Genomic DNA, 13,134 nt, shown 5'->3' with positions numbered 1-13,134 from the left:
TTTTATTCTGTTTTATATTTAGCCTGTTGATATATTGTTTTCTTGCAGTCCTGAATATGGTGCTGGTCAGCAGTGTTGCTATGACAGCACTGGAGCTCAGGTGCTCACGGGGGACTCTATTGGTGGCAGCACCCCTGATCGAGGGCACGACTGGGGGGCGCCGCCGTACAAGAAGCCTCCTAGAGTTCCAGGATTCTCACACTGGAAGTATGATGTCATCAGTTTTTACTATTGCTGCCTGTGGTCAGACAACTGTGAATACTACTTTACCCACCGTCCGTCCAGTGACTGCAGAACGTATCGTCCTCCTAGAGCAGGTAAAGAAAATATCTGTCTTTTTTTTCTTTTCTTTTATTCATTGTTATGTTTAATGTTATTTTGTTTTCTATTATTATTATTTCTATTTACATTTTTGCCACTTTTATTGACAGTAATACTAGAGAAATCACAGAAAATTATAGAGAGAAGATCGAGAAATGTCGTAAACCAGATGCAACCAAATGCAAACTTGTCAAATCTGATAGGCCACTGCTCTAAATCTTTAGATTTTTGTTCAATTGTTGTTTTCCTCCTTTAGCTGCTGTCCTTGGTGACCCTCACTTCATGACATTCGATGGCGTGACTTTTACCTTCAATGGGAAAGGAGAGTACAGTCTTGTTCACTCTTCAGCCTATGAGCTGTCTGTGCAAGGCAGGACTGAACCAATGAAATCAGAGAATGGTGAGTTCTATAACCTCCTGTAATAAGGATGGATTGAATCAGACCTCTTACATTGAGTCGGCTACGAAAATTGTCCTTTTAGGTTCTGTGGTTATGGCAACACGACTCTGTTCAGTGGCCATGAGGGAGAAAGACTCTGATATCATCGAGGTGCGTCTTGGAGACCAAGTAGATGAGCTCCAGATCTTAATGAACCAACAGGTGCTTTCCTTTTCTGAGCAAAAATGGATCGACCTTAAAGGTAAGACCAGTTTATTTATCCTCTCAAAGTCAGCTTTAGCTAAACACAGTCTATCAAAAGCACAAAATGGTAGAAATATTTCTCCAGCACCCAATCAGCATATTAGAATGATTTCATGTGGATTATGTGACACTGAAGACTGCAGTAATAGTGTACTTGAGTAGAGTGAGTAGTAGTTTAAGTTGACATCATTTCTTAATGTACTGTAAGCATTGACATTTATAGTTTATGTAAATAAAAAAAAAAAAAAAAAACTTACAGCAGATGTGTAAGATGAAAAATCATAGTCTGTTATGCTTAGCAGACTAATTTTATGGGCCATCTGTTCTCAGTAAATATAGACTTGTATATTTACAAGTAACACTATTTGTGTTACTTGTTTATATACGGTAGTCAACCAAAATGCCTATTACCGCCACCTCTAAATACAACCCAGTCACGTGTGGCGCTTGTTCGAGAAATCACCACCAGGTAGCGCAAAGGAACGGTTTGCAACGTTGCTCAGTAAGGCTGTAATTGTGACGTTTTTACTTGTAAATAAAGATAAAATAATGAAATAAATTGCTGGTAATAATAATGAAAATAGTAATATACAGTATATGATGCATCTGTTTCTTCCTGGTCTATTTTACAGTCTCTGTTGTCTTTTTTTTTTCTTTCTGTGTCATTCCAGGTGTTTTTGTTTTTTCCCCTAAACCTACTAATGTGACGGTGATGTTTCCGTCGGGGACAGGAGTAGAGGTCCGAGCAGGTGGAGGGGTCATGACCCTTACTGTTCTGCTGCCCCATGACTTACACAACCACACGCAGGGTCTGCTCGGTACAATGAATGATGACCCTGAAGATGAATTCACCTCTAGTAATGGCGTGATCATCCCTTTCAATAGCAGTGCACAAGACATATTCACCTATTGTGCTGGCTGTGAGTAACCATTTCACTTCACTTTCACATTACTTTACTCAATGTACCTGCCAGTACAGTCAGTGATGAATTTGCAATGAAATTGATTGAAACTGAAAATTTATACTACTTGTCATCTGATTTAAATTACTCTATTGTGGTGGGGGGAGCAACGACAGACACTGGGTGTGGGGTTTTATTTAACAAAAGTAAAACATAAAAATGTGTCAGAGGGAAACAGGGAATCTGGTGTCCTTGTCATGCGGGGGAATCGTGAAGGAGGGACAGTGTTCAGTCAGAATGGGTCCAGGTAAAGGGGCGGGGCCCGGCGGCCGCACACGCTTCCCTGAGGCCACGGCATGTGAAAGTGAATGCCGGCCGGCATCCTAGCCGTGCAAACTTGTGCTTCCCATCCTTACCGTGGGTCTGGTGACTCAGTCCATACAGCGGTGCATGAATACCTCCATGCTCCCCTTCCTGGACCCACGAGGACACCAATGTGCATGCACAGGGGAAGAGACTCTTAAAGGTGCCCTAGAACTTTTTTTTTAAAAGATGTAATATAAGTCTAAGGTGTCCCTTGAATGTGTCTGTGAAGTTTCAGCTCAAAATACCCCATAGATTTTTTTAATTCATTTTTTTAACTGCCTATTTTGGGGCATAATTAGAAATGAGCCGATTCAGGGTGTGTGGCCCTTTAATTCTCATGCTCCCTGCCTAAACAACATAAAAAAAGTTCAAACAGCTAATGTAACCCTCAAAATGGATCTTTACAAAGTGTTCGTCATGCAGCATGTCTAATCGCGTAAGTACAGTGTTTATTTTGATGTTTACATTGATTCTGAATGAGTTTGAGGCTATGCTCCGTGGCTAACGGCTAATGCTACACTGTTGGAGAGATTTATAAAGAATGAAGTTGTGTTTATGAATTATACAGACTGCAAGTGTTTAAAAATGAAAATAGCGACGGCTCTTGTCTCCGTGAATACAGTAAGAAACGATGGTAACTTTAACCACATTTAACAGTACATTAGCAACATGCTAACGAAACATTTAGAAAGACAATTTACAAATATCACTAAAAATATCATGTTATCATGAACCATGTCAGTTATTATTGCTCCATCTGCCATTTTTTGCTATTGTCCTTGCTTGCTTACCTAGTCTGTTGATTCAGCTGTGCACATCCAGACGTTCTGCCCTTGTCTAATGCCTTTCATCCAGACATTAATACTGGCTGCCCTTGTGTAATGCCTCGATCATGGGCTCATTGGGCTGGCATATGCAAATATTGGGGGCGTACACCCCGACTGTTACGTAACAGTCGGTGTTATGTTGAGATTCGCCTGTTCTTCTGAGGTCTTTTAAACAAATGTGATTTATATAAGAAGGAGGAAACAATGGAGTTTGAGACTCACTGAATGTCATTTCCATGTACTAAACTCTTGTTATTTAACTATGCCGAGGTAAATTCAATTTTTGAATCTAGGGCACCTTTAGGTCTCTGGTCTCTCATCATGCGCCGCCAGTCCTGGTTGTTTACCACGCCCTCCTTTCTCATACCCAGTCCTGTCGAGAACCTGGCGAAGAGAGTTGTTTTAAGGGATGGGGTGGCGTTGATAATAAGAGGGAGGCAGCCATTCCGTCACACTATTTAAGAAATGCTCTGAAAAATCTGTTGTAAAGCGATAGTTTGCTAATTCAAAGCCATTTCATATTTATTCCGTGACTAATCCATGCATTACGTGTGGCTTTTAAAATATGTGTGATGTTAAAAGTAATAGTAAAATTGAAATTGAATTGAGGTTTTATTGAATTGGAAATATGGTATCATTTACGTGATTCATTCCTAACTGAATGAGACGAGACAAGAAACATTTTGTGGTTTTAATTATTAGGCATACAAATAAAAGTGTATGCATAACAGTCAAATTTCTTTATTAATGTGTTTAATTAAATTAAACACATTAATAAAGAAATCACTATAATACTATTGAACTATAAAGTATTTCATAATCATTTCAATTTATATAATAATAGTAGTAATAATAATAATAATAATAGATATTATTATTATTAATTTATTTAACAACAGTAAAATTACAATACTATTATTTATGGTGTTTTTTTTCTTTGCTTTCAAATAGTAAACCATAGAGTTTTTGTAAACTGCAGGGAAACTTTAAAAATGCTTCTCTTTTGTTGGCAGCAGATTTATAAACCATTCTCATTACAAACTTGTGAAGATCAGTCATAAGAAAAGTCATTTCTAAAATTTCAAGCTATAGTTTAAATGTTTTGCCTGCTTTTTTCCTCACAAAATACCATGTGTTTTTCTTCACCAGGGGCCATTACGAATGAGACTTCACTGTTTACATACGACTCAACCCACCTCCTGAATGAATATTATTATGCCCCAAAGCACGATCCGTCATTTATCCCTAACTTTTCTATGACTGAAGACCCAGAGGATCCCCTGCTAGAGCCAACGCTGAACCTATGTGCAGGAGAGGGGGCTTCCTTCTGTAAATACGATGCATTAAGCATGCGCAGTCTGCAACAAGGCAATGCCACACTACTGTCTTACCGGAGTCATACGTCCACCAAGAAAGCTCTGGAACCTGGTGAGTGGGAACACAGGGAACCTATTCTGAAGAAGCTTCCAATTCAAACTATTTGGATTTTTGCAGGAATGTTAATTACAGTATTTCCTTTTCCAGATTTCTATATGATTTAGGTGCTCTGTGTCAATACACTTTAAAGAGCATGCATTTCTGGCCCTAAAATCTGAACGAATGAGCCGCATTCAAAGCTGCTTTAACATAAACCTATTCAATTATGTATTCATGCATCAATTAATTCAACATCAAATTAATTCTACATTAAGTTCTGTTGCTTGGCACCATAAAGTTGATAGTTAATGAAATGCCTAATCAAGCATAGAAAATAGATCTATTATTAATTATAGATTATAGGTTATTATTATTATTATCTACAGGACTGCTAATTAATATTATATTTTATTTATTTACCTTAAGCCTAACAAAACCATGGAATAATTACTGTAATGTTATTATTAGTAGTAGTAGTAGTAATAGTAGTAATAATAATAATAATAATAATAGTAATAATAACTAGAGCCTTTTGTAGCTAATTGCTTAATTTTACAACAGGCATTTTGTTGAATATTTATTTCATTTCATTATTATTTTTTGTTGATTTATTATTAATATTACTATTAGTAGTAGAATATATGCTGATTAATATTAATATTATATTTTATTTATTATATATTATAATATTATATTTTATTTATTATATTATATTTTATTTATTATTTTCAATTTGCTGAATTATTTTATTTTATTTTATATTTTATTTCATTACTGATTATCTTCTAAAAGGTGCTTACTGTGGTCACCTGAAGTTTGTCTTAGCACTATTTTTCTTTTTTTACACATGCTCATAGATGTCTTATCATATGTTAAGCATTTATATTTTGTTAAGAGGTTAAAGACCAATGCCAGCATTATATAGTGACAACTACATTTAGCTGTTCATTGAACTTTCAACATCATCAGTTGCAGATTAATATACAGCAGCACACTATTAAAAATGTCATCGCTGACCATATCTCAGTTATAAAGCATTAGAGACTTGCGTATGATCTGACTGTTATCTGTATAATATATTTTTATGATTTTGTTATGGCTGTAACTTTGTGATCTCAGTGCAGTCCTGTGGTTGGCTGCCACCACCTAACCACGGTCAGAAGGAAGGAACCTTTTACTTGGAGGGGGCAACGGTCACATTCTCATGTAACAGTGGATACCGCCTCTATGGGTCCCAGGAACGCACCTGTCAAGGGGATGGCATGTGGTCTGGACAGGATACGCACTGTGTGGCTGGTAGGTAAAAGCGTACTAGCGGAAATAAAAATTCTGTCATCATGTTGTTCAAAACCACTAGATGGCAGTGTTTCCCTTTTCAAGGTTCATATCCCTGTGTGGTAATTCTTTGAAGGCTGTAGTAGAGTTTTCTAGCTTTTACTTTTTCCTCCTAATTGCATTATGGATTATCTTAATCATCTCGGTCAAACAATTGTTGCCCAGTCTTTGTATACACTACCATTCAAAAGTTTTCTTCAGGTTTCTTTGATGAATAGAAAGTTATTTATTTGAAATAGAAAGCTTTTGTTAGATTATAAATGGTTTTATGGTCACTTTTGATCAATTTAATGCATCCTTCCTGTATAAAAGTATTAATGGCTTTAAAAAAGTTAAAAAATCTTACTGACCCCAAACTTTTGAACAGTAGTGTATACCCAGTGTCTTGTCGGGCACTACACTTCCTCCCTCCACAGTCTTTGCCTCTCTTCAGACAGACCGGTCCATTGATCTGTCAGTCATGCAGACAGACAGAGCGCAGCAGTCATACAGACCGACCTGGATGTACTTGAGCTTGTTAACTCTTGACCCCTTGGTCTCATTAGAGCGGAACGGCATACTTCCTCTCGATAGGCATCTACAGGATGGATCTGTTTAGAATCTGATCTGGACTCTCTCCATCAAACACATGAATCGTTTATCTGCCCCACAGCTGCTGAGAATTCATCCCCCGCTGGCTCTCTGGCCTTTCTGGGGGTTCGTTGGATAACTGAGGAGCCAAAACAAAGCAACAACCCGCTTTATAAAACACATCAGGCCTGCGATCCAAATAATTGTGCAATGAATTTACTGAATGTACGCTTTTGCAAACATGTTGGGTAATTCTTATTGGGGGAAAAAATCCATATAAACAAAAAAGTAAATGTGGTACTGTTGGCGTTCAGCCAATGCTTTGAAGCTTGTAGTTTGTCAAACATGATATTGGTCAATGTTTGCCTTTTATTTGCTGGTAGTAAAAGTACATTGCATACAAGTACACTTTTTAAATCAATAAAGCAGACATTATCTGCTTTGATTAATGATCGCCGAGTTTATTATCCAGCTTGATAATCATATTTGTGAACTCTGAAACTTTCAGATAAAGGGTTTTTATTAAACTCACACACAGTTACCTACCTGCAAAGTTACTTTGTGGTTTGTGTAGGTGCTCTTTTATTAATGCACCATTACGGCAGGCCATCGTTCGCTCGCCGCCATCTCGCACAGCTAAACAGATCATTATTTATCATCAGGAAATTGTAGGAGAGCATTTTTCTAGATATATGGGGGCTCACAGACAAGGCACCGCTCACACCGCTGCGGTCAGGCAGGTCGGTAATGCATGAAGGGTTTTATTAAACTTTTGGCACTGACACTGAATTTAACAAGTTATTTAGGGCTGTTTTGTCATTCCCAGATGTCTCCCTACCTGTTTCTCTCTCCTTTTTTACCTGTTTATTTCTTGCTCCCTGTCTCTCTCTTCTTTACCTGTCTCCTCATTACATTACATACAGTCTTTCATTCCACTTTACCTGTCTCATTCTCTTTATTCCTTTCTCTCATCTTTGACTGTCTCTCTTTTCTGTCTCTCTGAATCCCCACCTGTCCTGTTAAAGGGATAGTTCACCCAAAAATGAACATCATTTACTCACCCTCATGTTGTTCCAAATGTGTGTGAGTTTCTTTCATCTGTTGAACACAAAAGAAGATATTTTAAAGAATGTTGGTAATCAAACAGTTGACTGTAGCCATTGACTTCCATAGTATTTTTGCCCTATTATGGAAGTCAATGGCTACAGTCAACTGTCTGATTACCAACATTCTTTAAAATATCTTCTTTTGTGTTCAGCAGATGAAAGAACTTCATACAGGATTGGAACAACTTTAGGGTGAGTTACGGAAGAGGATTAGGGCCAAGCAATAAAAAAAAAAATAAAACCATCTCGAGATTAAAGTTGTTAAATTTCGAGAAAAATATAGTTAAATTTTGAGAAAAAAGTCAAAATAAAATGTTGAGAATAAAGTCATTAAATTACAAGAAAAAAGTCGTTAAATTACAAGAACAAATTCGTTAAATTATGAGAATGTCGTTAAATTTTGAGAAAAAAGTTGAGATAAAATGTTGAGAATAAACTCATTAAATTATGAGAATAAAGTCATTAAATTACGAGAAAAAAGTCGTTAAATTATGAGAACAAATTCATAATTTAATGAGTTTATTCTCAACATTTTATCTCGAATTTTTTCTCGAAATTTAACGAGTTGTTTCTCATAATTTAATGAGTTTATTCTCAACATTTTATCTCGACTTTTTCTCGAAATTTAACGAGTTTTTTCTCGTAATTTAATGTTTATTCTCAACATTTTATCTCGACTTTTTTCTCGAAATTTAACAAGTTTTTTCTCATAATTTAATGAGTTTATTCTCAACATTTTATCTCGACTTTTTTCTCGAAATTTAACGAGTTTTTTCTCGTAATTTAACGAGTTTATTCTCAACATTTTATCTTAACTTTTTTCTCAAAATTTACAAGTTTTTTCTCGTAATTTAACGAGTTTATTCTCAACATTTTATCTCGACTTTTTTCTCGAAATTTAACGGGTTTTTTCTCATAATTTAATGACTTTATTCTCAACATTTTATCTTGACTTTTTTCTCAAAATTTAACGAGTTTTTTCTCGTAATTTAACGAGTTTTTTCTCAACATTTTATCTCGACTTTTTTCTCGAAATTTAACGGGTTTTTTCTCAACATTTTATCTCAACTTTTTTCTCGAAATTTAACGTCATTTTTCTCATAATTTAACAAATTTGTTCTCGTAATTTAACGACTTTTTTCTCGTAATTTAATGACTTTATTCTCAACATTTTATCTTGATTTTTTTTCGAAATTTAACGAGTTTATTCTCAACATTTTATCTCGACTTTTTTCTCGAAATTTAACAATTTTTTTCTCCTAATTTAACGAGTTTATTCTCAACATTTTATCTCGACTTTTTTCTCGAAATTTAACAAGTTTTTTCTCCTAATTTAACGAGTTTATTCTCAACATTTTAGCTCGACTTTTTTTCTCAAAATTTAACGACTTTTTTCTCGAAATTTAACAACTTTAATCTCGAGAAGGTTTTATTTTTTTTATTATTGCTTGGCCCTAATCCTCTTCCATAGTGAGTAAATGATGACAAAAATTACATTTTTTGTGTGAACTATCCCTTTAACATGTCTTGCTCTTGTACATGTCTTTTATTCCTGTTTACCCGTCTCATTCTCTCTGTTCCTTCCTATCTTTAACTGTCTCTCTTTTCTGTCTCTCTGACTCACTACTTGTGTATCTCTCTCCCTACCTATCTCTCCTTCCTTTGTACCAGTTCATTCACATTGCATCTCTCTTTTTTTACTTGTCTTCCACTCCCTCTTTACCTGTCTCACTCTTCTTGCCCTTTCCTCCTTTCAAGTCTCTCCTTTATGTCTATCTCTCCCCACCTGTCTCTCGGTTTCATCTTCATCTCTCTCCCTACTTTCTTTCTGTCCTACTAACATGTCTTGATCTTCTTTACTGCTGTCTCCCCTTTTTTTACTCATCTTCCACTCTTCTTTACCTGTCTCACTCTCCTTTATCTCTTTTTCTCCTTACAAGTCTCTCTCTCCCTACCTTTCTTTTTCTTTTTAACTGTCTCTTTTCTCTTCACCTGACTTCTCTGACAACCTACCTCTATCTCTTCAATTTCCATTTATTTCTCTTCTTACCTGTCTCTTCTTAATTTGTACCTGTTTTGTTCTCCCTCTTGTCTTTCCCTTTCACTGACCTTCTCACATTCCTCTTTATCCATCTCTCCCTAACTGTCTCTCTTGAATTGGTAACACTTTATTTTAATGATCCACTTCAGACATTTTACTAACTTTAAGTAACTTTGCAACTACATGTCAACTAACTCTCATTACAGTATTAGTAGACTGTCTGCTTAATATCTGCTAACACTTTATTTTGATGCTCCTCAAACAGACACTCTACTGACTAGAAGTAACTTTGCAACTGCATGTCAACTTATTCTACTAACCCGAATCCTAACACCCTAACCCAACAGTCTACTAATACTAATAAAAGTTACTTGACATATAGTTGACAAGTTACTTATAGTTAAGAAAATGTCTAAAGTGGACAATCGAAAATAAGTATAACCCTTGATTCTTTACAGAATTGCACAATTTGGGGGGGAAAATAATGTGTATGTACCTGGTATTCCAAGGATAGTCATACCAGTAAATTTTGTCCTTACAGGGGCATTTTTTGCTATGGGAAGTACCCATAAAACATGGAAACCTGTGTGTGTGTGTGTGTGCGTGTGTGTGTGTGTGTGTGTGTGTGTGTGTGTGTGTGTGTGTGTGTGTGTGTGTGTGTGTGTGTATGTGACATATCAGGACACAAATTTGTATAATGACATGGTTATGACATAGGTATTACAAGGAGAGGATGATTACACCCATTACCCCATGTCCCCATTTTTCAAAAGGCTTATAAATCATACAGAATGAGGTTTTTTTTGAGAAAGTAAAAATGTGCACAGTTTCCTGTGATGGGTAGGTTTAGGTGTAGGGTTGGTGTATGGCAGGGGTAGGCAAGTTCGGTCCTAGAGAGCCACTGTCCTGCTGAGTTTAGCTCCAACCTTAAAGGGTTAGTTCACCCAAAAATGAAAATTATGTAATTAATGTAATTAATTAGTGACACTGCTGATGTAAGACGCTGCTGTATTCAAGCTATTCTACATAGTTTGTATTTTGGTGTTGCTACATTTTTTAAAATGGTGCGTAAGTGTGCATGTCGCGGATGTCCTAATCGCCAAAAACAACAACGGCGACGTAAAAGTGCATTACTAACGCCGACAGATGAAAGGATTCAATGGAATCAATTCAATGGAATCAATTCAATGGAAACGATTCCGCAAGAGAAGACAATGCTGAATAAAGTCGTAGTTTTTGTTATTTTTGGACCAAAATGTATTTTCGATGCTTCAAAAAGTTCTAACTAACCCACTGATGTCACATGGACTACTTTGATGATGTTTTTATTACCTTTCTGGACATAGACAGTCTACCGTACATACATTTTCAATGGAGGGACAGAAAGCTCTCGGACTAAATCAAAAATATCTTAAACTGTGTTCCGAAGATGAACGGAGGTCTTACGGGTTTGGAACGACATGAGGGTGAGTCATTAATGACATAATTTCATTTTTGGGTGAACTAACCCTTTAATCAAACACACCTGAACAAGCTAATCAAGCTCTTCAGGATTACTAAGGCTATAGGCAGCTGAAGGTTTTTTTCAGGGTTGGAGCTAAACTCTGCAGGACAGCGGCTCTCTAGGACTGAACTTGCCTACCCCTGGTGTAGGGCGATAGAAAATACAGTTCCCTTTCAGTCGGTCACGTTCGACGTACGTCAGTAGTGACCGACAAATTGGGATATCGCTAGAGAGCCCTATCAGCTTCGAGTGAACTAAAACAAGCCAATGGAATTGGCGTGCGATATTTGCATAATGCGCACCGCCTCCGACAGTTGTATATAAATAGGAAGCAGATGCAATCGCACTCTGTCTTTCGCTTCGGAGCCAACCTGTGTGTTCCTGCTATTAGACTGAGAGTGACTTCTCAAGCCTTTGAAGAGCTTTCGTTCTACAGTGCTGGTATTATGGCACCGTACAGCGAGGCTGCGAGCTTCCAGAGTGAGCTTTCCGAGCTGTTATTTAGCTCTCAACTGCTGTTTTCACAGCATTATTTGCCCCGTTTGGTTTGCGATTTGGGCCGGTTCCTCTGTGTATGTGACTCAGGGAGTGAAAGCTGTTCCTGCAGTCACATCGCGGCTGTTCCCTGTGTGCTTCGGCACAAAGAACAAAAGCTTCTAAAAGAGCTTCACAGACAGACACTGCGTCTTTCTCGTAAGGGTTTGAGCGCTCAGCGCGCCGTGTGCCGTCGAGCTGCCGGCTGACAGCGCGCGTTGCCATGGCGACCCTGCGCGCTGTCTGGCGCTCTAGATGCACAGTCGAGACTCGAGTGCCTTTAATGAGGTGGAGTCCCCTCACTTATTCCCCGATCTAGTTTATTTTTCTGAATCAGAGAAATACTACTTTGGTTAATAAGCCTGGGTGACCAGAGGATCACAGTGGGGCATTACCCGCCGAGCCATTCTCCGTGGGCCCCCCACTCCTCTAGTGCATCGCAAACATGTTGTGACTTTGTTCGTGGGTGGTTCATGTTTAGTTCAACATAGCCACGTCGGCGCCCAGTGCGCCGTGTGTCGTCCAGTTGGACGGCCACGTTCACGGTCCAACAAGGCTGGTAACCTCTGCATGGATTGCTGGTCCTTCTCATGGGGGACCTAGCGTCTTAGTCAGGGCTCCAGCAGAGGATCAGACGTCGACTGCTACATTGTAGAGAGTATTGTTGAGTTCTGAACGTGAAGATGAGGCTGAGTGTCCCACGGTTGTGATGTGCTCATGCTGAATCAGATTCAGACTTGACAACCATGCTTTCCCGGGCCCCTGGGGGCGTGGTGCGACGCATACTCGCCTTGCCCCGCCCCCTGTCTTTAGCCCAGACGTGCATGGAAAAACTTGGCGGTTTGTAGCCTTTTTTGGTGTCAAATATGGAACGCCAAAGGGGCCATAATCTGCATTACAAGTTTTTTCTCTCTCACTACCCTCTGGGGTGGGGTGGCAGTGCTACGATCACACCACCTCTGCCCTGCATGGGTCTTGGTCACCGGCAAGTCCGTGGTAGGCCAAAGCACTCATTGCATCTGGGTAGTTCTGAGTCGGGGTTGAGCTACGCATGGTGCAAGTCATAGCGCAGGCCCCTGGCCAGACAATGCCCACCGTGGTGGTCCGGAAACACCCCTGGCTAGTCTTGCTGGGATGTGTCGTCGTCAAAGTACGCTTTCTCGATGCACTCATCTAACAAGCTGGCCTAAAACCCAGCCCGCTTAGCCCGCAGTCAACCCAGTTGGCTAGCGGGAAGCGGTCCTGGAGATATGGCGACCTGGAGCTGAGGTAAACAGTTCTTTCTCCCCGGAGGAGGGCTGGGGGGAGAATTCTGGTCTGTTCCGCCGCTGGCTCTCCGGAGTCCAGCGGTACCCACGAATAGAACTGCTGTCTGATACTCCAGGTCCCGAGAGGGTGTGGCTGGCAGTGTGCGGGGCCCCGCCTTGCCACTCTCAGCCCCCTCTCACTTACAGGTTCCAGTGTGATGGTTCAGGCCGCACCCCATGTGCCGTCTCCCATTCACACTGCTACCTCGCAGAGTCTGACCACACTCTGGGCCGCAACCATGCCATTCGAGTCGGGTCCCCG

General features: G+C 39.0%; 1 protein-coding gene across 2 annotated transcripts in view; it reads left to right on the top strand.

Moving 5' to 3' along the window:
- The window catches only part of susd2 (sushi domain containing 2), a 39,859-nt gene that overhangs the window by 9,789 nt on the left and 16,936 nt on the right, over positions 1 to 13,134 (top strand). For both annotated transcript variants that reach the window (XM_048188951.1, XM_048188952.1), the window contains 6 exons: positions 49 to 317; positions 578 to 721; positions 804 to 962; positions 1,636 to 1,884; positions 4,209 to 4,487; positions 5,595 to 5,771. In XM_048188951.1, coding sequence (XP_048044908.1) covers positions 49 to 317; positions 578 to 721; positions 804 to 962; positions 1,636 to 1,884; positions 4,209 to 4,487; positions 5,595 to 5,771 — 1,277 coding nt within the window. The remainder of the gene's footprint in view (positions 1 to 48; positions 318 to 577; positions 722 to 803; positions 963 to 1,635; positions 1,885 to 4,208; positions 4,488 to 5,594; positions 5,772 to 13,134) is intronic.

Source organism: Megalobrama amblycephala, linkage group LG4 (genome assembly GCF_018812025.1).
Source record: "Megalobrama amblycephala isolate DHTTF-2021 linkage group LG4, ASM1881202v1, whole genome shotgun sequence".
NCBI lineage: Eukaryota > Metazoa > Chordata > Actinopteri > Cypriniformes > Xenocyprididae > Megalobrama > Megalobrama amblycephala.
This window is presented reverse-complemented; position numbering and strand designations above follow the sequence as displayed.